The following is a 24908-nucleotide window of genomic DNA, read 5'->3' as shown; positions in this document are numbered from 1 at the left end:
TATAAAAAAAAATGGGTACATTTTGCATACAACAAATTGGTATAGTACATTTTAAGATTAAAAAAATTGAAAAATTACATGAATGTGTACATATAAGATTAAAAATTTGAAACCCTTTTTCTAAAAAACTTGAGGGGTACAAACTTATTCTTTTTTTTTTGGAAATTTTTTGAATTGAAAATTAGTTAGGAGTTTAATAAAGGTGTGAGTATTAAAATTATAAATCAATTATTAATTTTTATTTTAAAAATTATGTAATTGACATGTAAATTCATTATTGCATTGATGCTAATGACTATGATCAAAATTTGAAAACTAATAAAGTTTCAGTCAATGAACATTAGTAACTAGAGACCGGATACTAATTTTTCTTTTTTTTTAATTACAGTATAAGTCTGGTTCTAAAGCTGTGAGACTTGTTTCATTGCTTAACCATATGAAATTGAAGTGAACAATATACATAACGTGTATCTACGCTTAGGAAATTAGATTGTATAAGATTTGGAAACACAAACAAGAATGAGGGGGTCTCTCTTTATTCTTAAAGTCCTCATGAAAATGCTACAAAACAAGAGCTGCTATTAATTAAGTACATCCAACAAATTGTGTCCTCCAAACTATCATCACCCTCCTTTCACAAATTATCATAACATGGAGCTCCCAAAAGTCGTCAACAAAAATCAAAAATAAAAGAAAGGGTAAAAAAAGTTTTAAAAGAAGAAATATGGAAAACAAAGAATACACATAATGATGATATACCATCTCTAATCTACATGTAAATATCAAACGAGGGCCTTTTTGTGATTAAAAAAGTAGTGCAAGTCCACCCAAGAATGCCACCAAGGCCATGCTACTTCCATGCACAAAACCTGAGTTTTGAGTTGGGGTTGGTGGCATCATCATAGGCGATGGCGTCATCATAGGCGGCGGTGTCATCATAGGCGGCGTTGCCATCATAGGCGGCGGCGTCATCATAGGCGTCATCATAGGCGGCGGCGTCATCATAGGCGTCATCATAGGCGGCGGCGTCATCATAGGCGGTGGCGTCATCATAGGCGGCGGCGTCATCATAGGCGGCGGCATCATCATAGGCGGTGGCGTCATCATAGGCGGCGGCGTCATCATAGGCGGCGGCATCATCATAGGCGGCGGCGTCATCATAGGCGGCGGCGTCATCATAGACATTGGCGGTGGTGCCATCATAGTCATCGGCGAAGGTGCCATGGTGATGGGCGTTGATGGGGTGGAAGATGTCGGTGCTACAACAGCAAGTGACATTGTGAGGAAAAGCATGGCACGTGTGAGGGCCATGGCTCTGTCAGAGTTGAGCGCCAGAGAGAGAGAGGGAGAGTTAGGGTTTGGTTTAGGAAGAGGTGAGAATGAGTGAGTGGGAATTATATGAGGAATAGGGGTTGGAGATATATAGAGAGTACAGGAGTAATTATAAAATCTTTTTTGTGGCAAACATTTGAGTGCTTAGAATTTCATGCTATAAGGGCAGATGGTTGATTTGATTTTGTTTGGCCAATATATATGGAGAATAACCTTTTCTGTGGTTTGGCAATATTCTACAAAGTGCATCGATTTGATTTTTTCGCTAAGTGTTTTAGGTTCGTTTGATAGCTATTTCATTTTTATTTTTCATTCTTGATACTAGAAATAAAAGAAAAAAAATGTGTAGGAAAACTGAGGAATGCAGAATGATGAAAACAACTTAAATTTATATTTTTCAGCCTTTTATTTTCAGTTTTCATTTTGTGTTTCATTACATACGTACATATTCCTTTCATATATTTTTCTACCCCTCCTCTCACCTTTCTCCATTCCTCATTTCTCCGACATATTTTTCCTCTATTTATAGCATAAAATATGAAAATTAAATAACGAATTAGTTATCATACTGTACCTTTATAATTTAGGCCGTACATAACAAATTATTTTGGCATGGTATATTTTTATTATTGGAATTAGAAGAGTCAAACATTAAACTTTATGCGTCGCATTTGGTGTAAATTAAAATAGCGCTTCAATGAAAAGAGTTAGTGAATCACTTTGGCATGCTTCATTTACTCAACAGGAAAATATGTTTCTTAGAAACATTAAATAAAAGTGCCATGCATACCTGTGGCAGGAACAATTTTTCATGACAGATGATAAAGAAAGAGACTACAGAAAGAGAGAGGAAGATGCACAAGGGTTTGTGGTGGACGTTGATTGTATTAATTTTTCTTTTTTCCTTATTTTAATTGTTTCCACTTATTTGTAGGGTGACCCTGAAATCGCAAGTCTTTTGGGGACTTCGTCCTGCGGACCACGTTAGTGGAAAATATTGCACAACTTAAAGACTTGCTGGGTTGCATTAAGGGTATCCATCCTTTGCCCCACTAAACTTGCAAGGGAATCGCAATGACAAAAGCATCCCACCAACATACAATAATTTAAAGAAACCCCTCCATTTTAATTAGTATAGTTTTACATGGCATGTATACATTTCTTCTGGACTTGAATTATGATTAGTTACGATATCTACTCAATATGCACTGAGCTTGCAAGTATTCTTTGAAAAATCTAAGTTGTGTTATAATGTTATGTTGTTATACTGGAAATTAAGGTTGCTATTCAAGTAAATACGTGTGTGATTCAATTTATTGAATTAATAATACAATATGTCTGCTAATCAACCCTATATATTTCAAGGACGCTTTTTGTTTGCTTTCACATATGCACATTTCGTGATTTCACACTTTATAGAAAAATACTTTAAACTCAATATATCAAGGAAAGGGATACTTTGGATACATTTCCTAACTATCAATGTTCTTTGACTGAAACATTGGTGGTTTTTAGTTTTGGATTAAAGTCCCTAACATTAATATAATAATATATTTCTATGTAAGTTATTATATTTTTAAATTAAAAATTAAAATATATAGTTGTTTATATTAATGAGATTTTTTTTAGTACATCGATATTTTTACACTAAGGGGAGGGGGAGTTCGGCTAAGCCACACAATGGGCAGCCTAATTTGTTATCGAATTCGTCATTTACGATATTCAAACCTAAGACATCTTACTTCCAAATAAGAAGAATACTACCAGACCATAGTACGGAGTGGCTATATTAATGAGATTTTACATAAATCCCATAATTTTTTAGATTAAAAATATTAAAGGATAAATTATACTCTCCACCATATTGTGTGTGTGTGTAAACATGGGTACGTTCGTTAAAACTAACCAAAAAATAATAAATATATATATGTATATAAACATGGGTACGTTCGTTAAAACTAACCAAAAAATTATTGTACCAAAACATGAGTACATTTTTCAAAAACACAAAAAAATAAATAACAGATACTCAGCTTAATAATATCACTAAATTTCGTCCATTAAACTTGACATGGATACATTCTCAAATCAATAAAATAGAATGTATCCATATAAATTAAAATTTTGAATTAGAACAAAATTGAATGGATTTTATATTACAAAAATGGGTACATTTATATTGAAAAATGGCACATTTTATATATAACAAATTGGTATATTTAAGAATGGTTACATTTAATATTAAAATAAATTGAAAAAAAAATATGAATGAGTACATTTAAGATTAAAAAACCGAAAATATGTTCATAAAATGGGTACAAACTTATTCTTTTATTTTATTTTTTTTTTTGTGTGGAAATGTTTTGCATTAAATGTTACATCCCACATCACCTAGGAGAGTGGATCATGTAAACCTTATATGTATATTCTCATCTCTACATAGCACGAGGCCTTTTGGGAGCTCACTGGCTTCGGGTTCCATCAGAACTCCGAAGTTAAGCAAGTTCGGGCGAGGGCATTCCAAGGATGGGTGACCCACTAGGAAGTTCTCATGTGAGTTCCCAGAAACAAAACCGTGAGGGCGTGGTCCGGGCCTAAAGCGGACAATATTATGCTACGGCGGAGTCGAGCCCAAGATGTGGTGGGGGCCTGGGCCGGGATGTGACAATTTGGTATCAGAGTCATTTCTTGGCCAGAAGTGTGCCAACGAGGACATCGGGCCTTTATGGGGGGTGGATTGTTACATCCCACATCGCCCAGGGGAGTGGATCATGTAAGCCTTATATGTATATTCCCATCTCTACATAGCACGAGGCTTTTTGGGAGTTCACTAGCTTTGGGTTCCATCGGAACTTTGAAGTTAAGCAAGTTTGGGCGAGGGCATTCCCAGGATAGGTGACCCACTGGGAAGTCCTCGTGTGAGTTCCCAGAAACAAAACCATAAGGGCGTGGTCGGGGCCCAAAGCGGACAATATCGTGCTGCGGCGGAGTCGAGCCTGAGATGTGGTGGGGGCCCGGGCCGAGATGTGATATTAAAAATTAATTAGGAGGTTAATAAGGGTGTGCATATTAAAATTCTAAATCAATTGCTAATTTTTATTTAAAAAAATTATGTAACTGACATATAAATTCAATAATACATTAATGCTAGGGATTTTGATCAAAATCTGAAAACTAGTCAAGTGAATCAATGATAAGGTTTTTTTTCTCCAATTAAATTCTTAAAGTGTTAATTATTTTTATAAAACATACAATTTTCCGGTACTTTTGTTTTTCCTAATTTACTATTTTACTTCTCATCCAACACCGTCTTTCCCTTCTCCCACTTTTCTCTTTCTAAATTTCAAGTTTGTCTTTATCTAGCATGAACCAGCTCATATCATCAATCAGAATCTATAACCGTTGAACCTTAATTTAATCATTGAATCTTTAGCTAAAGATTAACGATGGTTGATCTCAGTCCATACTATGAACCAATCTATTATACAATTTTCACCCATAATATATTGGCATAGAAGAAGTAAAAGAAATTGTATTAGCACTCCAAAAATCTGATTTTGCACTCCTCATACGTGTATTTTTCTTTCTAATTATAGAAAGTTAAGTGCAAAATAAGATTTTTTTAGTGCTAATAACAATTGTTGAAGCAAATTCTCAACTAACAGTCTAAGACCAGTTACTACTTTATGGCCAACAACTGAAATTATTTCATTCCATCAAAGACTTAGAGCTAGTCAAGACAAGAAACTCAACTAAAAGAAAAATCATTAACATGTTTATAAACTTTTTCTTGTTGAAGATTACCATGGGAGCTTTATCACCTTTAGACCAAAACCAGTCCACTTGCTCCACGCTCTAGTTGTAGCCATGATGAAGAGGATGCAAGTGCAGTGATATGTGGTTCCAATTTTTGCCCCAAGACCCAAGCCACCGGGCACTAGTTATGTAGCCATAAACTTTGTCGTGTAATGCCGCTGGCTAGCGTGTTTGTTTGTGTGTTTGAGCATATGGAAGGTGAAAATTTTAGGCAGGAACTTCGTCACTACATAACAAGATGAGGAGAGAGGTATTATCTACACAATTCCGATGATGTGACAAAAAAGTCTTCATCGATGTTTTGCTCCTAAAAAAAGGTGTTCGAAAATTGAAACTTGTGCTTTGGATTATGGTTTCTAGATGGAAATTCAAAGCACCACAATGCGATGCTGCTGCCAGCGGCTTAGCAGTTTTGTGTGGAATGAGTGGATAACAAGAAACGGAGAGCACTACAAGTTGCAGTAATAGTTCCATGCCTTCATCCTGACATGCTATCAACTTTCTATCAAAAGCAATCCTGACTTTTCCACACAAATCATTGGAATAGTTCTGAAATTCACGTACATGAGCAACATTGACCTTAAATTAAAAGGAAAACTAATGAAAATGGCTTGAAAACTTTGAGTTTTAATAATAAAGACAAAATAAATGGTAAAGTGAATAGTACCAGGATTGACTTTTTAGTGTAAAAATGTGGTTTTTCGTTAAAGTGAACAGTACCGGGTGCTTTTCGTTAAAGTTCCCTAAATTAAATTTAGAACTCTTGACACAATTTAATACAGAGGAAATTGTAACAATAGTCCTTCAACGTGCAATTATGGCCTTTTTTATCAATTCTGTCAGAACTTCTTTCAAAATGATTCACGTGTCATGCACGTGAGGTTGAATCAATGGGCAAATATAGAAACCCAAATGAGAAAATTGTAACAATAGTGCGTCAACTTTAACCCAATTGTAGCAATGGTCATTTCAGCATGACTCATTTTGATAGAAGTTGGCAGAGTTGGCGAAAAGAACCATAACTGCACGTTTTGATAAGTTAATGGACAAATGGTCATAACTTTTAAGTTAAAGGACTATTGCTCTAATTGGATTAAAATTGAAGAACTATTGGTACAATTTTCTCATTAATATAAAATCCTTTTTCTCATAAAAAGTATATTATGCTCTCCAACTATTTTGTAATGATGCTATGGTGGGTTTAATCAAAGTTGATTAAAAAAAAAAAGGTCACACTATTTTTGAATGTGAAAATTTAAGATTACAAAAGAATTCTAAAATAATATAATTTTATTTGTGAATTTTTTATTTTTTATTTTTTAACTAATCTATATGTTGATGCACAAAATCAACGATACTCTGGAACAATGTAAAGTGTCAAGTTTGTGACATTCACTTGGTTGCTCCGATCACCTGATGAGGATAATATGTAAAGGGATAGAGATAGGGAAGCAAACACAAGATGTACGTGGTTCTCATTAATAGTGAAGGGCTACACAAATATATAAGTTTAAGCATAATCATCATTAGTGGGTTCTAATGACTAGTTTAAGTACAATAATGACATTCGGGCTTAATTGTAGGACAATGGTCTTCTTTTATAGTTGAGGAGAGTCTCCAACTTCGCTTCGCGGTCGATGTGGGGCTCTAGGAGCTTTATTCTAATGTTTCGATAGGGGTGCCTCATCATGAACCCCTCAATGGGTCCTTGAAGGTCTGAAGTTGACAGGTGCTTGGTGGTTTCGGGATTGGTCAAGTATGGTACAAACAGTTTTCTCCAAAGTTCCTGAGTGAGGAAAGTTTCTTTGTTAGGGACTTGAAAAATCTAAATCATTGAGTAATCACGAAACTTCTGAGTACCGAAGTGTATTAGTATATAGTGGGAGTCCCCTAAGTTTCCAAGCGAAGAGGATAGCTGAAAGAGGTGGCCTGATATCCTTGAGTCATTAAAGAAAAAAGACTTCAAAAATTACCTCCTCTTTTTTTTTTTGGGTTGTAGCCAACCCAACTAACTGGAAAAATGCTTTACTGTTATTGTTTTGGGTTGTAGCCCAAGTATGTGTGTGTGTTTATATATATATATATATATATATATATATATATATATATATATATATATATATTGTTTGTTTGTTTGTTTGTTTGTTAAGCCCAATTCCTTCTTTCTTTTTGGTGAGAAAAGAAAATGTGGTTGAAGCCTTTTCCTTTGTGTACATACCTTGAATGGTTGAAACTTTTCCCTTTGGGCACATAGCTTGAATGGTTGAAGCTAACCATATGACCCCATAAATTGATTTTGCTTCACACTATCGTGATCAAGAGTGTGTGATGCGTTTTACATGTAGTGTTGAAGTTTTTTCCTTTAGGCGCATAGCTTGAGTGGTTGAAGCTTTGTAGGTGAAGCTTTTGATTGAAGCTTTGTAGGTGAAGCTTTTGGGTTGAAGCTTTGTAGGTGAAGCAAGCTTTTGATTGAAGCTTTGTAGGAGAAGCTTTTGGTTGAAGCTTTATAGGTGAAGCTTTTTGGTTGAAGTTTTGTAGGTAAAGCTTTTTGGTTGAAACTTAATAGGTGAAACTTTTTCGTTGAAGCTTTTTTGTTGAAGCTTGGTAGGTACAACTTTTGGTTGAAGCTTTGTAGGTGAAGCTTTTTGCTTAGGCACATAGCTTGAATAGTTGAAGCTATTTCTTGGGCACCATAAATTGATTTTGCTTCACATTATCTTGTTCAAGAGTGTAAGAAGCTTTTGACATTTGTAGTTGCCTCCTATGTGTTGAAGCTTTGTTGGCTTTTCCCACATGTCATAATTAATAATTAATTAATTACTTAATTAATAATTAGTAAATTATTAATTAAATAATTAGTAATTATTTCGATAATTATTCATTAGTTAATTTCGGATTTTTTTTGGACAGTTTTTTTTTTTGTCCTTTTTTTTACTAGGGACAAGAAAATGTGGCAGAGACCACATATATGGATTTTGCTTCCACACTCTTGAGCAAGAGTGTGCGAGGCAAACCAATATTGTAGTAGTTGAAGGTTCAGAGGAACCATATAAATTGATTTTGCTTCGCACAGTCTTCATCAAAAGTGTGCGAAACTTTCTACGAGTTGTAGCATTTGCATTATTACAGAGGGGAAATGTCTGGAACAGATGCAAGAGGGCTGAAGAGCTTGATCTTTGTGTGCCATGCACTGAAGCCTTTGTTGGCTCGTAATAAGACCTTGTGCCTTTGTTGGCTCGTAATAAGACATTGTTGGTGACTATAACCCTTGTTGGGCATAAGTACTCCCTTATTTGGGTTGAGTTAAGCTTGCTTATCTCCCTTTTTGAATTGTAAGGCTTGAGGGTTTTTAATTATTTGTGAATGCAAAGAGTTCACATTTACAAGTTGTACTGGTCCTCACTTAGTTGGTGGGAAGAATGGTGAGTTGCCGAGGCAAAAATGTTTATTAATAGTACTAGTTGTACTTTTCATCACCTTGCTAATGATACAAGGGTGAGTTCCTTCATCACCTTGTTGGTGGCAAGAGTAGCAAGTTACAGAAGGATATTAGAGTACGGGTTATACCCTTTATCACTTGGTTGGTAATAGAAGACGAGTTCCTTCATCACCTGGTTGGTGGCAAGAGTGGCAAGTTGTTGAAGGATATTAGAGTACATTCTTCATCACTTGGTCATTGATACGAAGGTGAGTTTCTTCATCACCTCACCTTCGTCACCTGGTTAGTGGCAAGAGTGGCAAGTTGCCAAAGGATATTAGAGTACAGGTTATACCCTTCATCACTTGGTTGGTGATACAAATGTGAGTCCCTTCATCACCTGGTTGGTGATAAGAGTAAGGGCAAAGTGCCGAGGCACATTGTAGCAAGTGCCGAATGACACAAAGTATGTTGAAACCCCTTCGAAGCTTAAGTGGTTTATGTATGAATGTGTTGAAATGTATGATGTTTATGTTAATTGACATGAGTGATGCTTATGCATGAAGGAATCCATGCTTTGGATATGTGAACCATATTGGTTGTAACACTTAGTTTCACTTACTTTGTGTCAAAGTACTCATGTTGAAACTTTAAGTTACAGTGTAGAGGTAGGTTAATGTAGACCAAGTGTTCTAGTGTTAGGAATGTAAAAGACTCAGAAGAAGTTGTATGAATTCCCTCTTCATTAAAATATTTGTCGTATGGCTTGTGTTACAAAAGATCTTAAACGGTTGAGGGTTAAAACATTTGTAATGTGTATGCCTTCTTATAATAGTATTTCCTTCAGCATCTAGTCCCCCCACTTTGAATGAACGAGGCTTGACCCTATAGTCATAATAGTTGAAGGTACGTTCATTCTTGGTTGTCTTTATAAGAACATTTGATCCCTCATGTTGTAATAAGCTTGCTAAGAATAAAAATTCTTCCTCTTACCAAAAGATGAATACGTTTAGTAACTTAGCGAGTGGCTTAATAAGGCAGGAAATGATGTAATGAGTGTCTGAATAGCCAAAACCTCCTTACTTGGTAGAACTTGACTTCCACTCCACTTGTTGATAGGGGTTAACCATATGAGGGTTTCCTTGGTATGTCATTGCCTCGACAAATGCATGATTGTAAACTTGCTTCATCACCTCAGAGTAAGTCTTCCAAGTGTCAAATGATCATGTACTTGAAGAAACATTCACGCATGCCTATGGTGAAGGCCCTAAGTGTTGTTTTATCATCTACCTCAATGCAATGAGAGTACTCGTGGCTGAAATGACCGACATATTCACGCAATGACTCGTCTGATTTTTTATGAATAGTGTATAACTCAAAGCCGAGTGTAAGCGATCAGCTTGAAAGATGTGTTGAGCCACGAAGATTCTTCTTCGTTCAGCAAAAGAATCCACAGTATTAGGTTGAAAACGACAATACTAATTGAGAGCTCTACCAGAAAAAGTTGAGGGGAATATGAGACATCGTTCCTCATCATTGTGCCTTCGGTATGCCATGGTAGATTCGAAGACGTGGATATGCTCAATTGGATCTTCCCTCCCAGTATACGATTGTAAGCCAAGCTTTTGCTTTGTCTTTGCTTGGAGAGGTGTGTCAATGATCCTCCTTGTAAGGGGGTCGAGCCAATGTTAATTCCAGTCAGGTATCTTGGCTTGACGTTCAACCTTCAACTTGTTTACTTCCTCAATGAGCTGTAAAACAAAAAGGTCCTGAGTGGAGTCATGTACTACTGAAGCCTTCCTTCATAAGTTTCCATCACCTCTTGGAAATAGGGAAGTTTGATCAAGGGCAAGTGATCTTTCCTTGGATTCACCGTACTGGATTCTAAGGCGTGCCTATTGGTAGCCCTCCGAGTTTCCCCTACACCATCATGTTCATCCAAGACTTGTCGCTCCTTCCCTGGATTAGTTGTTAGCCTGGGTCGTGGTAGAGGACCGAGTCTTTGGAAAACCCTTGGGTCATTGATCTTTGAGCTTATGTGGATGGAGTTTTCTCGACATTGCCTCAGGAAGTCTCTACAATCACTATAAATAGCCTTCGATCCTTCTTCCACTCTTTCTGCAAGGAGGTGCATCCTTCTACTTCTCCTGCTTCGGGTCGAAGCAGCTTGATTGAGAGAAATCTCAGGTTGATCAACACATTAATGAGCAATTCACTCCTCATTAAGAATATCCATGTTGAAGACCGATGACCCCCCGTGTTGGGGGGCACCTAGGTAATGGTTGATGTCTACAGGGGCAATGGGCTCGTGTGATTGAGTATGCCTAGCCTCGTGGAGAATCTTGAAGAACTTCTCATACTACTCCTGGAGAATTTCATTCTTCATTGATATCTTGTTATTCTGAGCCTCCAGCTCTTCGTCTTTAGCTTGAAGAGTAAACTTCTTTTGTTCCTTCCTTCGTTGCCTCACACTAGGCACAAGGGGAGTGTCGTTATGTGTGATGCGGCTTCCTTCCCTCCCCATGTTGGAGAGGGATGTCTAGTCAAATGAGAGTGTACGAACAAAGGAAATCATCTTGACAAAGCTGGTGAGAGTAGGAATAAGTTTCGTTTCCTACAAACGGCGCTGAATGTTGATGCACAAAATCATTTAGACTTTGGAACAACGTAAAGTGTTAAGTTTGTTACCTTCGCTCAGTTGCTCCGATCACCTGGTGAGGATAATATGTAAAATGATAGAGATAGGAAAGCAAACATAAGATGTACGTGGTTCAACCTAAATTTGGCTACGTACACGAAATAGAAGAGTTCTCATTAATAGTGAAGGGTTACACAAATACACAAGTTTAAGCATAATTATCATTAGTGGGTTCTAATGACTAGTTTAAGTACAGTAATGACATTCAGGCTTAATTGTAGGAGAATTGTCTTCTTTTATAGTTGAGGAGAGTCTCCAGCTTCGCTCCGCGGTCGATGTGGGACTCTATGAGCTTTATTCTGATGTTGACATGTATCGTGCTATGATTGACCTCTTGATTGGAGGGAAACTCTTGTGCTTCAGCAATTGTGCCTCAACATGAACCCCTCAATGGGTCCTTGAAGGTATGAAGTTGACTGGTGCTTGGTAGTTTTAAAATTGGTCAAGTATGGTACAAACACAATAAAAAAAATGAAATTTAGGCTTTATCTTTTATATTCAGTATATGGTATTACCAAGAGGTTCCATTGTTTTTGTAGACTAGCGAAAAAGCAGAAGCAAAATTCACAAGTAAAGTAGAAAAGATTTTTCACCAAGAAAAAAAAATGTTTATAAAGATTAATGGCCACTTTTTTATAGATGAGGTAATTTTTGTTAGTTTTGATGGAAAAAAAAAAGGCATATTTTAATTATGTAACTAACACTTTCCTTAATTCACAATAAGCATATAATGTTAAAACCTTCTTCGAATTGTGTTTGGAATTAGCTTAAATGATAAGAAAATGTAGAATAATGAGTTGGAGGTTTTTGTCACACACATTTATACGTATGCTTATTGTCCAAATTATTTAAATATGAATGATTTTCTGTATCTCCAGCATATGCATGATAGAGATTGATGGTTATGTCTGAGTTGGAGCTTTCTAAATCGACATAGGTTGTTTTTTCGTTACTGCATCATGGGAACCATAATTTTGCTTTTTTTGGTCATGAGGAACCGTAATTTTTTAAATGGAAGGTTTATGACCACATCTAGCTTATGACCTCAAAATTCATGGATTATTGTAGATGATTATGAATTTTTTAAACAGTCATTTGATAGCTATTTTGTTGTTAGCTTTTAGTTTTAATTTTTGGGTAAATTACATTTTCATACCTCAGGTTTGGGATCTATTTCAATTCCTTACAACATCAACATTTCATTTTCATACCTTAAGTACTATTTTATTCAAAATAATATATCCGTTACATTTTCCATCTATGAATCTGTTAAATGCTGACGTGGCTGCCACATATATGACACGTTGCAGCCAAATGTCTGCCACGTGGCAAATAAAATAATTTTTTTTTTTTAAACCTGAATTTTTTTTTCTTCTTCTTCTTCCTCCTTCTTCCTTCTTCTTCTTCTTTTTCTTCTTCGTCTTCTTCTTCTTCTGGGTTGCAGGGAGTTCCCTTTTTTTTTCTTCTTCTCCTTCTTCTAGGTTGCAGGGGGTTCCTCTTTTTTTTTTTCTTCTTCTTCCTCCTTCTTCTTCTTCTGGGTTGTGGGGGGTTCGGGTCCCCCTTTTTTTTCTTCTTCTTCTTCTTCTTGCAGGTTTTTGGGTTCTTCAGGGATGTGGATCGCTGGGGAGAAGAAGAAGAAGAAGAGAAAAAAAAAAAAGGATGGAACCCCCTGCAACCCAGAAGAAGAAGGAGGAAGAAGAAGAAGAGAAGAAGAAGGAGGAGGAGAAGGAGGAAGAAGAAGAGAAGAAGAAGAGAAGGAGGAAGAAGAAGAAGAAGGAGGAAGAAGAAGAAGAAAAAAAAAAAGGAACCCGAACCCCTTGCAACCCAGAAGAAGAAGAAGAAGAAAAAGAAAAAGAAAAAAAATCAAGATTTTAAAAAAAAAATTAAAAAATATTTTTATTAGTCACGTGGTAGACATTTGGCAGCCACGTGACATATATGTGACAGCCACGTCAGCATTTAACAGATCCATGGATGGAAAATATAACAGATGTATTATTTTGAAATAAAATAGTACTTAAGGTATGAAAGTGAAATGTTTTGAAGATGTTGTAAGGAATTGAAATATGCTCCAAACCTGAGGTATGAAAATGTAATTTATCCTTAATTTTTTATTTCATTCAAAAAATGAAAATATGTTTGGTAACTATTTTCATTTTTTAAATTGAAAACTGAAATAAATGGTTATCAAACGACCCGTGAGTGATCTTACAAGAAATTGTGCAAGAAAATTATGAAAACCAAATACGTGATGATGATGATACTAAATATTTACGTGAAGGAAATCATTGATACTAGAATGCTTAATTGTTATCATACGATAATGCTTAACAAATGATTATTATTTATCTATTTTTTTATCTGTGAATGTGAAGCCAAAAACCCTGGCTACTAGGCCCCCCATAAAAGGCATCCTCTTTTTTAATTTGTATAAGGGCACACCTAAATTCCGACAGGCATCACAAAAGATTGTACATGTTATTGTTGTTGTTCTAAAGTATTGCGAAGTTTTGAGGAATTGAGAACAAGGTGGTGAGTAATGGGGATTACGATCCTAGCCGAATCCTCTTTTAGGGGATCCGAATGATCAATTAATTAGGTTCGTTCATCGTAATTCTGTGATAAGAAATTATTTTAAATTTTTTATTTAAAATTAAATATAAACAGTACTTAACGAAAAATAACTGCACAATGTTCAATAAACAAACACAATTAATTGATCCTCCATATCCCCACAAAGAGGATCCGGATAGGATCCGAAGAATGGATAACAAAAAATTGATAGGATGAATTAAAAAATCCACTTCTTGATCATTATAAAGACATACAATAGAGATTTGTAAATGACACCTTTTAAGTACGGATTTGCATAAACAGAAGATCAGTACGACTGCAGAGAAAAAACACCTCTCTCTCTGGTTGAAAACACAAACAGAGGAACAAGCAGAAGCCATCGGCCCTAGCCTTTGGCTTGGGTGCCGGAGGCAACCCCCTTTTCTTCTCCTCCTTTCTTCCTTCTCTTCTTCTTCTTTTATTTTGGTTCTCTTCCAAGTGTTATCTCAGTTTTCTTTGACCTTAGTCTCAATCACCCTCTAAGCTTGTCTCAGTTTTGGGTTTCATGCCCCTGCTTTCGCTTTCATCACCACTTATCCTCTGAGCTTGTCTCAGATTTGGGCTTCATGCCCCTTATATGACGTTTTTCACATATATTTACTACTTTCTGGTATTTATTTTTCCTTCCTCTCCCCTCATTTGGGTTGTAACTCACCTTTTTTCTTGAGCCCTTTACTTTGTATGGTGCTGTTTAGCTGCTCTTTTTGGGCCTTTTTATTGTTTTTGTTTTTCTTTTTTTTCTGTTGTTTTGCTTGTATTTAAATTGTGGGATGCCTTTGGATCTCTCTTGTCCTTGTACTTATTTTTTTTTTCAAATGAAAGTAACTTTGTTTGACAAAAAAAAAAAAGATTAGGGATTGGCATATCCCTCTCAATAATGGTCATGGAGGGCTTTTGTAATCATTACTGTCTAACATTTTGTTGAGAACTTGACCTTAATCCCTCGGTACTTGAAAACACCTCACGCGCAAGCATAAAAAAAATTTCAAAACCAAAGATATATGTATATTTTGATGTCAAGAACTTTTGTGCTGCCCATAATTTTAAGCAAAATGGAGAGTTTGTAGCATTTGTTTCATTACCAGTGTTAGGACTTGGGACCACAGACTAGTGACTAGAGACTAGGGATAGGCAAAATACCCATGAGTTTTGGTAACCACGGATATCTGCCTATTTAAAGTTCATGGTTACGGTTATGGATAACCGTTTAGATAAACAAACGGTTATGGGTATAACCGTTTATCCATGAAATTTAAATGGGTGGTTATGGGTATTACCCACGGTTATAACGGGTATCCATCGGTTATGGGTATTACTTGCGGTTATAACGTGTTTGTACCATACTTGACCAATCCCGAAACTACCGAGCATCGGCCAACGCTATACTGTCAAGGACCCAGAAGAGTTCCCCTCCGACCAGGAGGCCAATCACTACTCGACACGTGTCAAGATTAGAAGCCAATCAGAGCGCAGCACGTGTCAACATCAAGAACCAATCATAACATGACACATGTCAATGTGACAAAGCTACAAGTTTTTCTATAAATAGGGGTCATTCCCCCACAATATGGCCTAATGCCATTTTGTGTTAAATCATTCACAAGAACTCACTAAATTAAGAGCTTGATCCTTTGTACTTGTGTAAGCCCTTCACTACTAATAAGAACTCCTCTACTCCGTGGACGTAGCCAATCTGGGTGAACCACGTACATCCTGTGTTTGCTTCTCTGTCTCTATTCATTTACGTACTTATCCTCACTAGTGACCGAAGCAACCAAGCGAAGGTCACAAAACCTGACACTTTCTGTTGTACCAAAGTCTTCGCTGATTTTGTGCATCAACATTTGGCGCCGTCTGTGGGAAGCGACACTTATTCCTACTCTCTTCAGCTGTGTCAAGCTGGTTTCTATCATTCGTACACTTTCTTTTGACCAGGCATCCCTCTCCAACATGGGAAGCGAAGGAAGCCACAGCACACAGAATGACACCCCCCTTGCACATAGTGCGAAACAACGAAAGAAGGAAGGAAAACGAGTTCTTCTTCAAGCTAAAGTCGATGAGTTGGAAGCTCAGAACAACAAGATAGCAATAAGGAATGAGGTCCTCCAGGAGCAATATGAGAAGCTCTTCGAGACACTCCACGAAGCTAGGCAAGCTCAGACACGCGAGCTTGTTGCCCCCGTGGAAGTCAACCATCAACTGGGTGCCCTCCAACAGGGAGGGTCACATGCATTCGACATAGATATCCCTGATAGGGAACAGATTACCCCTCGACTTGATAATCAACATGAGGCTTCTCTTAACCCAGTTGCTTCGACCCGAACCATGAGAAGTGGAGGGAGACACCTCTTTACTGAAGGGGCAGAAGGATCGAAAGCCGTCTTTCGCGATTGTCGGGATTTCCTGAAGCAACGTCGAGAGAATTCCATCCATATAAGCTCAAAGATTAATGACCCAAGGATTTCTGAGAGACTCGGTCCCCTGCCACGGCCCAAGTCGGCCACCAATTTGGGGAAGGGGCAACAAGTCCCAGAGAGACATGAGGGTACAGGGGACTCAGAGGTGTTCCGACAGACATACCCTGGAAGCCAGTACAGCGAGTCCAGGGAAAAAGCACATGCCCTTGATCAAACCTTCCTAATTCCAAGAGGAGATGGAGATTTACGAAAGAAAGCTCCAGTGACACATAACTCCGCTCAGGACCCCATTGTCCTACAACTTCTTGAGGAAGTAAACAAGTTGAAGGCTGAACGTCAGGCTGAAATACCTGACTGGAACCAACCCAGGCCTGGCCCTCTTACAAGGAGGATCCTCAACACCCCCCTTCAAGCAAAGACAAAGCAAAAGCTTGGCTTGCAACTTTATACTGGAAAAGAGGACCCGATTGAGCACCTTAACCTCTTTGAGTCCACCATGGCATACCGGATGCACACCGACGAAGAGCGATGTCTTCTCTTCCCCTCCACCCTCTCTGGTGGAGCTCTAAATTGGTATTGTCGTCTTACACCTGAGACGGTAGACTCATTTGAGGAATTGAGGAAACTATTTGTTTCCCAACACATTTTCCAAACCGATCGCTTGCACTCTGCAGATGACTTGTACACTATCCGCCAGAAGCCAGACGAGTCATTACGTATGTATGCTGGCCGCTTCAGCCATGAATACTCCCGGTGTGCCGAGGCAGATGACAAGACTGCCCTCAAAGCCTTCACGGCAGGCCTACGTGATTGTTTCTTTAAATACATGATCAATGCCAATACTTGGAAGACTTACTCTGAGGTGATGGCGCAGGCTTATAACCATGCCTCCGCCGAGGCAAAGACATATCAGGGGAAACCCCCTACAACCATCCTTTATCAACAAGTGGGAGGTGGAAGCCAGACTCACCTAAATGAGAAGACCTCGACTTCCCAAACAGCAGTGGCACCTCCCCATGCCTTGCATAATGCTTCACCGAATCAACAGACATATCAATTTCAAGGCAAGAGGAAGGATTTCCATCCTCACCACTCTCCTTTCAGTAAAAAGAGTAAGGGACACTATCCCGATAACCAAGGGTATCGCCACAATAACGCTCGCCCCCAGGCAGTCAATGCAGTGGGTCAAACCCGCGTCAAGATACCCCCTACCCCAAGGTATGAGACATACACGCCCTTGAATGCCACATGCGCGGCCATTTACCCCAGCATAGCTCACCTGATACCAAAACCAAAGCCGAGGCACCCAGATTACACGCCCCCGAATAACGCGGGCACGTTTTGTTGCTACCATGAGCATAACGGCCATGATAGCGAGAAATGTATCATCCTCCGTGATCGTATTGAAGCTTTGGCACGAGAAGGAAAAATTGATCAATTCCTTCTTCACCCTCAAAGGGATAACCGTAACCAACGCCAGGTGAATGTCATATATTCCATAAGCGGCGGCACACCCATATCTGAATCTTCCAATAGGGCCATGAAAAACAGTGAACGAAGTCTGAGGCCTGGTCACCAAGTGTTTCACGTGGAAGACATCAGGGGAGGGAAGTATCAAAAACCTAACTGGGATCCGATATGTTTCTACCCTGAGGAAGAAAGAGGCATCATCTACCCTCATAACGACCCATTGATCGTGGAGGCTCACATAGCCAACTTTGATGTTCGACGAATCCTCGTAGACACAGGGGCTTCGGTCAATATCATGTTTGCCGAAGCTTTCAGGGCGCTCAGTGTAGCTGAACACTTGCTCGATCGCTCGATTTCTCCTCTGATAAGCTTCTCCGGTGATATCGTGCAACCCTTAGGGAGCATACATTTACCCTTTACTATTGGTACAGGCCCTTACACGGCTACCATTACCACTAACTTCCTAGTGGTTGACTGCCCAACGGCATACAATGTCATCTTTGGGCGCACAGGCATCAATGATCTCAAGGCTATGGTATCCACGCATATGCTGTTGATGAAATTTCCAACCCCCCATGGCAACGGCTACATCAGAGGAGATCAGCTTAGTGCACGATCATGTTACAACACTTCAGTTAAGCAACAACACTTGCCCGGACCCAAGGAAACCCTGTCTGTACATGACCAAGTCACAAAGACCAGCCTAGATGAAGCGAACTTGGATCTTCCTGATAGCAACAATCAACCCGATGATCCTCGAGATGACTCTTTCACCCAGCAAGCCCAACCTGCTGAAGAGTTGGAGAAGGTACCTATCTCAAGAGATTATCCAGATCGCATGGTGAAGATTGGCACCACATTGTCACCACCCCTTCGGTTAGCATTGATATCTTTTTTGAAAGAGAACACTGAAGTCTTCGCCTGGTCATACGAGGACATGTCAGGCATCTCTCCCGATGTCATCTGTCATCGTTTGAGTATTGACCCCAAGATCAAGCCGGTGAGACAGAAGCGAAGATCTTATGACGCTGAACGATACGAGGCAATGAAAGCAGAAGTTGAAAAACTCAAAGGCATAGGCTTTGTCCGCGAAGTCAATTACCCGACATGGGTAGCAAATGTGGTCCTTGTTAAGAAAAATCCGACCAAAGAAAGTCTTTTGCTTCAAAAGGTCTTGTGGAGAATGTGTGTTGACTACACCGACCTAAACAAAGGGTGTCCGAAAGATAGCTTCCCTCTTCCTCTTATTGACAGACTTATAGACTCTACGGCCGGGTGTGAACTCCTGAGCTTCATGGATGCTTACTCAGGATACAACCAAATCCTCATGAACCCTTCGGATCAAGAACACACAGCCTTCACTACCGACAGAGGACTATACTGCTATAAAGTCATGCCTTTCGGCCTAAAGAATGCAGGAGCGACTTATCAGAGACTAGTCAACTCAATGTTCGCCGAGCAGATTGGGAAGAGCATGGAAGTTTACGTTGATGATATGTTAGTCAAGAGCAAACATGCTGACCAACACATCACCAACCTATCTGAAACTTTCACTATTTTGAAGAGGTATCGAATGAGGTTAAACCCCAACAAATGTGCCTTCGGCGTAGGCTCTGGCAAATTCTTAGGTTTCATGATTAGCCAACGAGGCATTGAAGCTAATCCCGAGAAGATCAAAGCAATCCTCGACATGAAGGAACCGGTAACTTCAAAGGACATCCAGAGCCTTACTGGCAAGGTGGCAGCCTTAACCAGGTTCATTTCTAAGGCCACAGACAAATGTGCTCCCTTTTTTAAAGCACTTAAGGGAAGTAGGAAGTACATTACATGGACTGATGAATGTGCCGAGGCATTCAAAAACCTCAAGGAGTACATGAGTAAAGCCCCTCTACTCTCCAAGCCCGAGGTAGGAGACATTCTCATTATCTACCTATCGGTATCAGCTTCAGCCGTAAGTTCCGTTCTCATTCGAAAGGATGGGAATATTGAGCGACCTGTCTACTACGCTAGCAAAGCCCTACAAGATGCGGAGACACGATACTCCAACATTGAGAAATTAGCTCTAGCATTGGTCATGTCTGCTCGGAAACTTCGCCCTTATTTCCAAGCACACGCCATCATCGTGCTTACCAATCACCCTCTTCGACAGATACTCCAGAGTCCTGACACGTCTGGGCGAATGATCAAATGGGCGATAGCATTGGGTGAGTTTGACATCTCCTACCAACCAAAACCAGCCGAAAAAGGTCAAGCAGTAGCAGATTTCATTGCCGACTTCACATATCCGGTTGACATTGCTTCTACACCTGAAGCAGTGGCTTCATTACCCCCGGAAGCTCAGAAGGTAGAATCAACGACCTCAGCTTGGAGTCTGTATGTTGATGGCTCATCCAACCAACAGGGCTGTGGAGCGGGACTAGTCTTGACTACGCCCGACAAGGTAGCAATGGAGTATGCTCTTCGTTTCAAATTCAAGGCATCAAACAATGAGGCCGAGTATGAAGCCCTTCTGGCAGGATTACGTTTGGCCAAACACCTCGGGGTTAAACAAATTGATATTTTCAGTGACTCCCAATTAGTGGTCAACCAGGTTACCAACAACTTTGATGCTAAGGACAGCTCCATGGCAGCATATCTTGCGCAAACACAACTTTTGCTCAAGCACTTCCACTACCAGATCACCCAAGTTCCTCGAGCGGCAAACAGTCATGCAGACGCCCTGGCTCGCCTCGCCTCAGCTGTGGAAGACAAGATTGGAAGAAAAATTCATGTCGAACTGTTGGCAACACCAAGCACCATGGCCGCAGAAGTATGCAACTTACAACAGGGGGATAGTTGGATCACCCCGATCTATAATTTCCTTGCTCATGGCACCCTCCCAAATGATAAAGTCCAGGCTAAGCAAATTCGATACAAGTCTACCCGCTACATGATCATCAATGATCAACTCTATAAGCGAGGTTTTAGCCTGCCATACTTAAGGTGTCTTACGCCTGCCGAGGCGGAAATCGTCCTTCGGGAAATACATGAGGGAGTCTGTGGAGATCATGCTGGATCTCGGTCCCTAGCACACAAGACTTTTCGCCAAGGATATTACTGGCCAACACTCCACCAGGATGCCATCAAAGTATCCCGCTCATGTGACAAATGTCAACGATATGCAACTATTCCTCATTCCCCTCCAGAGCCTCTTACTCCTATGATCAGCCCTTGGCCCTTCGCCCAGTGGGGACTTGATTTGATCGGCCCAATGCCGGCAGGGAAGGGCAAAGTCTGTTACGCAGTCGTTGCAGTGGACTACTTCACAAAGTGGGCCGAAGTAGAACCCTTGGCAACCATTACTGAGGCAAAGATAGAAGACTTTGTGTGGAAGAACATCCTTTGTAGATTCGGCATTCCCAATGCGATAGTCACTGACAATGGGCGACAGTTTGACAACAAGAAGTTCAGGTTGTTCTGCTCTAAGTTCAACATCAACTTATGCTTTGCCTCTCCAGCTCATCCCCAGTCTAATGGACAAGTTGAAGCCATCAACAAAATAATCAAGCGCACTTTGAAAACCAGCTTGGACAAAGCTAAAGGCTGTTGGCCAGAATTTGTACCCCAAGTTCTTTGGTCATATCGCACTTCATATCGGACTTCAACAGGAGAAACTCCATTCTCACTTGCCTTTGGCACAGAGGCGGTTGTCCCTGTTGAGCTCGAGCAAGCAACATTCCGAGTCCAGAACTACATTCAAAGTGAAAATGACAAACAACTCACCCTCAACTTGGATTTAGTCGAGGAACACAGAAACCAAGCTCACTTGAGGAATGTCGCCTACAAGCAGCGCATCTCCAACTATTATGACTCTAGGGTCAAGCTTCGTTCTTTCAAAATAGGAGACTGGGTCTTAAAGAAAAGATTACTCTGCGACAGAGTCCCGAGTGAAGGCACACTTAGTCCAAACTGGGATGGACCGTATGAAGTCATTGGCATCAGTCGCCCTGGCTCTTACACACTTAGAAGCTCCGATGGCAAGACCCTTGGCCATCCATGGAACGCTGATCACTTGAAGTACTACTACAAATAGACTCACGATGTACAAGTGTTGAGCTATAGCCGTTCGGCATCCTATGTAATGAAGGCCATTTGGCAATGAATTCAATAAAGAGGTAATTTAGCCAACTCAGCCCTCACTCTTTTACATTCCTAGCAAGGGAACACTCAAGTGTTGAAACCTCAAAGCAGATATATCCAACACGAAACAAAATCTAAGTATGTGTCGACAAGACTATACAAAGAAAGGAACAACCAAACAATGGCTTATATCCAAACAATAGATCTATTCATACATAGCCAAACATGCATTAATAATAGTGCAAACACTCATAAACACCTAAAATCCAAAACTCTCAAGCTTATAACATGGGCACATGTTATACACACATCAGACTACTACATCCAGAATACATGCAGATAGTAAAGACACTGCTATTCATTCTCATCTGAAGCCGAACCCCTGGCAGTATCATTCCGCGTCCTACCATCATCCTCTGCATCCCCAAGATCCTCTTCACCATGCTGAGTCTGTGCATCAGCACTACCTTCATTATCAGACTCATCTTCGCTGCTAGGATCAACAGCAAGGACAAATGTCTCGCCCTTTCGATGATGCTCATCTATATCTTCGTGGTATTTTCGAAGAATGCTCCCATCATCATAACGATCAAGGACGGCCATCCATTTCCTTTTTTCAAAGCGAGCTTCTTGAGCACAGTAGGGTTTAATAGCAAGATGAAAGGTCGAAGAACTTAAGTATTCTTGCACAGCAGCCTCCCTTTCAGTTGGAATGCTCTTCTCCAGTTCAGAAATCTCAACTAAGGCACCATCCAATTCTCCCCTAACCTTGGATACTTCCAAGGTAGCCACCTCCAACTGTTTTTTAGTTGCCTCAAACAATTTCTTAAGCCTTAGGTTCTCACCATTTCGCCTTTTCAAGCTCTCCATGGTTTCATCCTTCAGTTGGAGAGCCTGAGTCAAAAGTCCCTTATTCCTTTGGGCCTCGTCCACAAGCTGCTTATTCTCCTTCAGTTTTGCCTTGTACCGCTCAACCTCTTGCAGTCTGTCGTGATACTCGGCCATGACCTGCATGGCAAGACGATCATCACTACCTAAATAATGATAATAAAGAGGAAAAAGTAAGGAAATGACAAAGTAACACTCACATATGAAGACAGCATCAACATCCGGTCGCAATCCGATTCATCCTTAGCTAAGGGCTCTCCGAGCTCATCGAAGGCGAATCGACGCCCTGCCAAGCAATTGTTGATATCCCCAAAATCCTTTGGCCGCGTGGCAACCCTCAAGTCCTTCCACGGGACACTGCCAGCTCTTTCCTTGCCTTTCCCCTCATGGCGGGAACCAGGATCACTTTCCTGGACAGTGTGCTCCATAGTAAGAGGATGAGGCAACAGTCGGCTCCTTTCTCCTGCAACTACGGCAGTAGCATTATCAACGGTCTCGACTCCAGTCTTCCTAAAGGCAGGCCCCTTAAGGACCCCATCTTGGGACTTAGGTCTAACGGATGGTTCCCCTCGGAACTTATGAATTTTCTTATGCGGTAGGATGTCTTCCGAAGGAACTAACACTGGTGCTTTCCTTTTATGGGTGCTAGTCCCTGTTTTCTTGCTTACCTTCTCCACTGCATAAGGAAAATCAAAATAAGAAATACAACTTTCCAAATAAAGTAAGGAATTGAGCTAAGTTTACATGAAGGATACAACTTACTCGATCGTCCCTGGCTCTCGGAAACTAAGGGTTGAAAACCGTACCGACGAAATAAGGGTCGTAGCTTGCTTAAGTGTCTATCCTCTTTGGGCACCCTCAACACCTTCTCTATGTCAGATAGCTCCTGCCCAAACAGTTGGATGGTGCCCCGCGTCACTACATGAAGCAAAGTGTTAGAAGCAAGAAAAGACCACAACAAATAGCAAATAGTACGAACGGTTGATACGTTACAACCTACAGTCTGGAAGTGAGTAAGCACACGTCGCTCAGGCGTGACACCCTTATCATACTCCCAATCATTATACAGAAAGCACCAACGGTTTTTCCATGTGTAGTATGCCTTTTTCTTACCATACACAATACGCTCTCTCTCACTCCGACATGCACACTCGGCATAACCAGTGCATGATTTTGCTGGGCGCATCTTGTAACAGTAACGCCACTGATGGAAGGAAGGCTCACACAACCCACACTCCATCCAAATGATATAAAATCCAATCAAAGTATCCCAGAAACCAGGATTGAGTTGCCCAGGTGCATATCCGATCAAAGATAACATCTTTTGCAACCACGGATGTAAAGGTAGTCTCACCCCTAAAGTCAGTAATATCTGGGTGTAGAACATAACATGACCCTGGGGAGGCTCAGAAGGCCATTCTTCATCATGTACCAAACGTATCCCTACACTACGAGGGATATTACATGACTGCCTTAGCGCCTCAACCTGCTTCTCATTATCTAACAAGTTATTCTTTAGATGGTCTGCTGTGAACTCAGAGCGAACTATGGGTATGGCATCAAAAACAACCCCCTCACCCAACGCCATGGAGGAAGAACTAGCAATAGCTAAAGTTTGACGGTTGGGAAGATCATCCAATGTTTCTCTAGTACCGGACTCTAACAAAGACCCTGAAGACTCCGACATTGCAGACTCAGACTTAGAGCTAAAGCTAGAAGAGCCCTCATCACTAGAACTTCCAGGCTCTGACATCTACAATAAGAAGAAACAAATTCTATCACTACATGCATGATCAAAACATAAGGAAGTTCCTATATTACCCACATGAAGATGGTGCAAAGCGATGCCGGAACCCTTCTCAATCAGAAAGCAATCCGTCTTCCACAGTCACTACAAAACAAGCAAATGAAGACCGTGTCAAGCGCCAAAAAAAAAAAAAAAAAAAAAAAAAACAGCTTCATCCAAAAAAGCTTCACCCGAAAAGTTTCACCTCCAAAGCTTCACCCACAAAGCTTCACCTCAAAAGCTTCACCCACAAAGCTTCACCCAAAAAAGCTTCACCCACAAAGCTTCACCCAAAAAAAGCTTCACCCGAAAAGCTTCACCTCCAAAGCTTCACCCACAAAGCTTCACCTC

General features: G+C 40.1%; 2 protein-coding genes and 1 long non-coding RNA gene across 4 annotated transcripts; 1 reads left to right on the top strand and 2 right to left on the bottom strand.

Annotated features, from left to right (window-relative positions):
• Positions 1 to 500: 500 nt before the first annotated feature.
• Positions 501 to 1311, bottom strand: LOC126627471 (proline-rich extensin-like protein EPR1). The gene is made up of 2 exons (XM_050297034.1): positions 978 to 1311; positions 501 to 929 (listed from the first exon to the last, which is right to left on the bottom strand). Exons 1-2 carry the CDS (start codon positions 1309 to 1311, stop codon positions 805 to 807), a joined length of 459 nt encoding a protein of 152 aa, XP_050152991.1. The 3' UTR covers positions 501 to 804.
• Positions 786 to 1558, top strand: LOC126627472 (uncharacterized). 2 transcript variants are annotated; one of them, XR_007625025.1, is made up of 2 exons: positions 786 to 929; positions 1008 to 1558. It is a non-coding gene; the product is annotated as an uncharacterized LOC126627472 (long non-coding RNA). The 2 variants fall into 2 exon arrangements; XR_007625026.1 differs by having other exon boundaries at positions 978 to 1558.
• Positions 1559 to 6496: 4938 nt separating this feature from the next.
• Positions 6497 to 24704, bottom strand: LOC126625412 (uncharacterized). The gene is made up of 3 exons (XM_050294512.1): positions 23534 to 24704; positions 23148 to 23447; positions 6497 to 6561 (listed from the first exon to the last, which is right to left on the bottom strand). The coding sequence occupies exons 1-3, from the start codon at positions 24522 to 24524 to the stop codon at positions 6497 to 6499; spliced, it is 1356 nt and encodes a 451-aa protein (XP_050150469.1). The 5' UTR covers positions 24525 to 24704.
• Positions 24705 to 24908: the final 204 nt, after the last annotated feature.

Source organism: Malus sylvestris, chromosome 6 (genome assembly GCF_916048215.2).
Source record: "Malus sylvestris chromosome 6, drMalSylv7.2, whole genome shotgun sequence".
NCBI classification, from domain to species: domain Eukaryota; kingdom Viridiplantae; phylum Streptophyta; class Magnoliopsida; order Rosales; family Rosaceae; genus Malus; species Malus sylvestris.
This window is presented reverse-complemented; position numbering and strand designations above follow the sequence as displayed.

Bases quoted from the DNA above. Each gene is read 5' to 3' on its own strand.
- LOC126627471 (XM_050297034.1), bottom strand. From the start codon at position 1,311: ATGGCCCTCACACGTGCCATGCTTTTCCTCACAATGTCACTTGCTGTT. The intron at 930-977 runs CTATGATGACGC...CTATGATGACAC, and splicing joins GCCGCCGCCTATGATGACGC to CGCCGCCTATGATGACGCCA.
- LOC126625412 (XM_050294512.1), bottom strand. From the start codon at position 24,524: ATGTCAGAGCCTGGAAGTTCTAGTGATGAGGGCTCTTCTAGCTTTAGC. The intron at 23,448-23,533 runs GTAAGTTGTATC...TTCCTTATGCAG, and splicing joins CGAGAGCCAGGGACGATCGA to TGGAGAAGGTAAGCAAGAAA. The intron at 6,562-23,147 runs GCAAGGAAAGAG...TATCCTCATCAG, and splicing joins TTCCCGCCATGAGGGGAAAG to GTGATCGGAGCAACCAAGTG.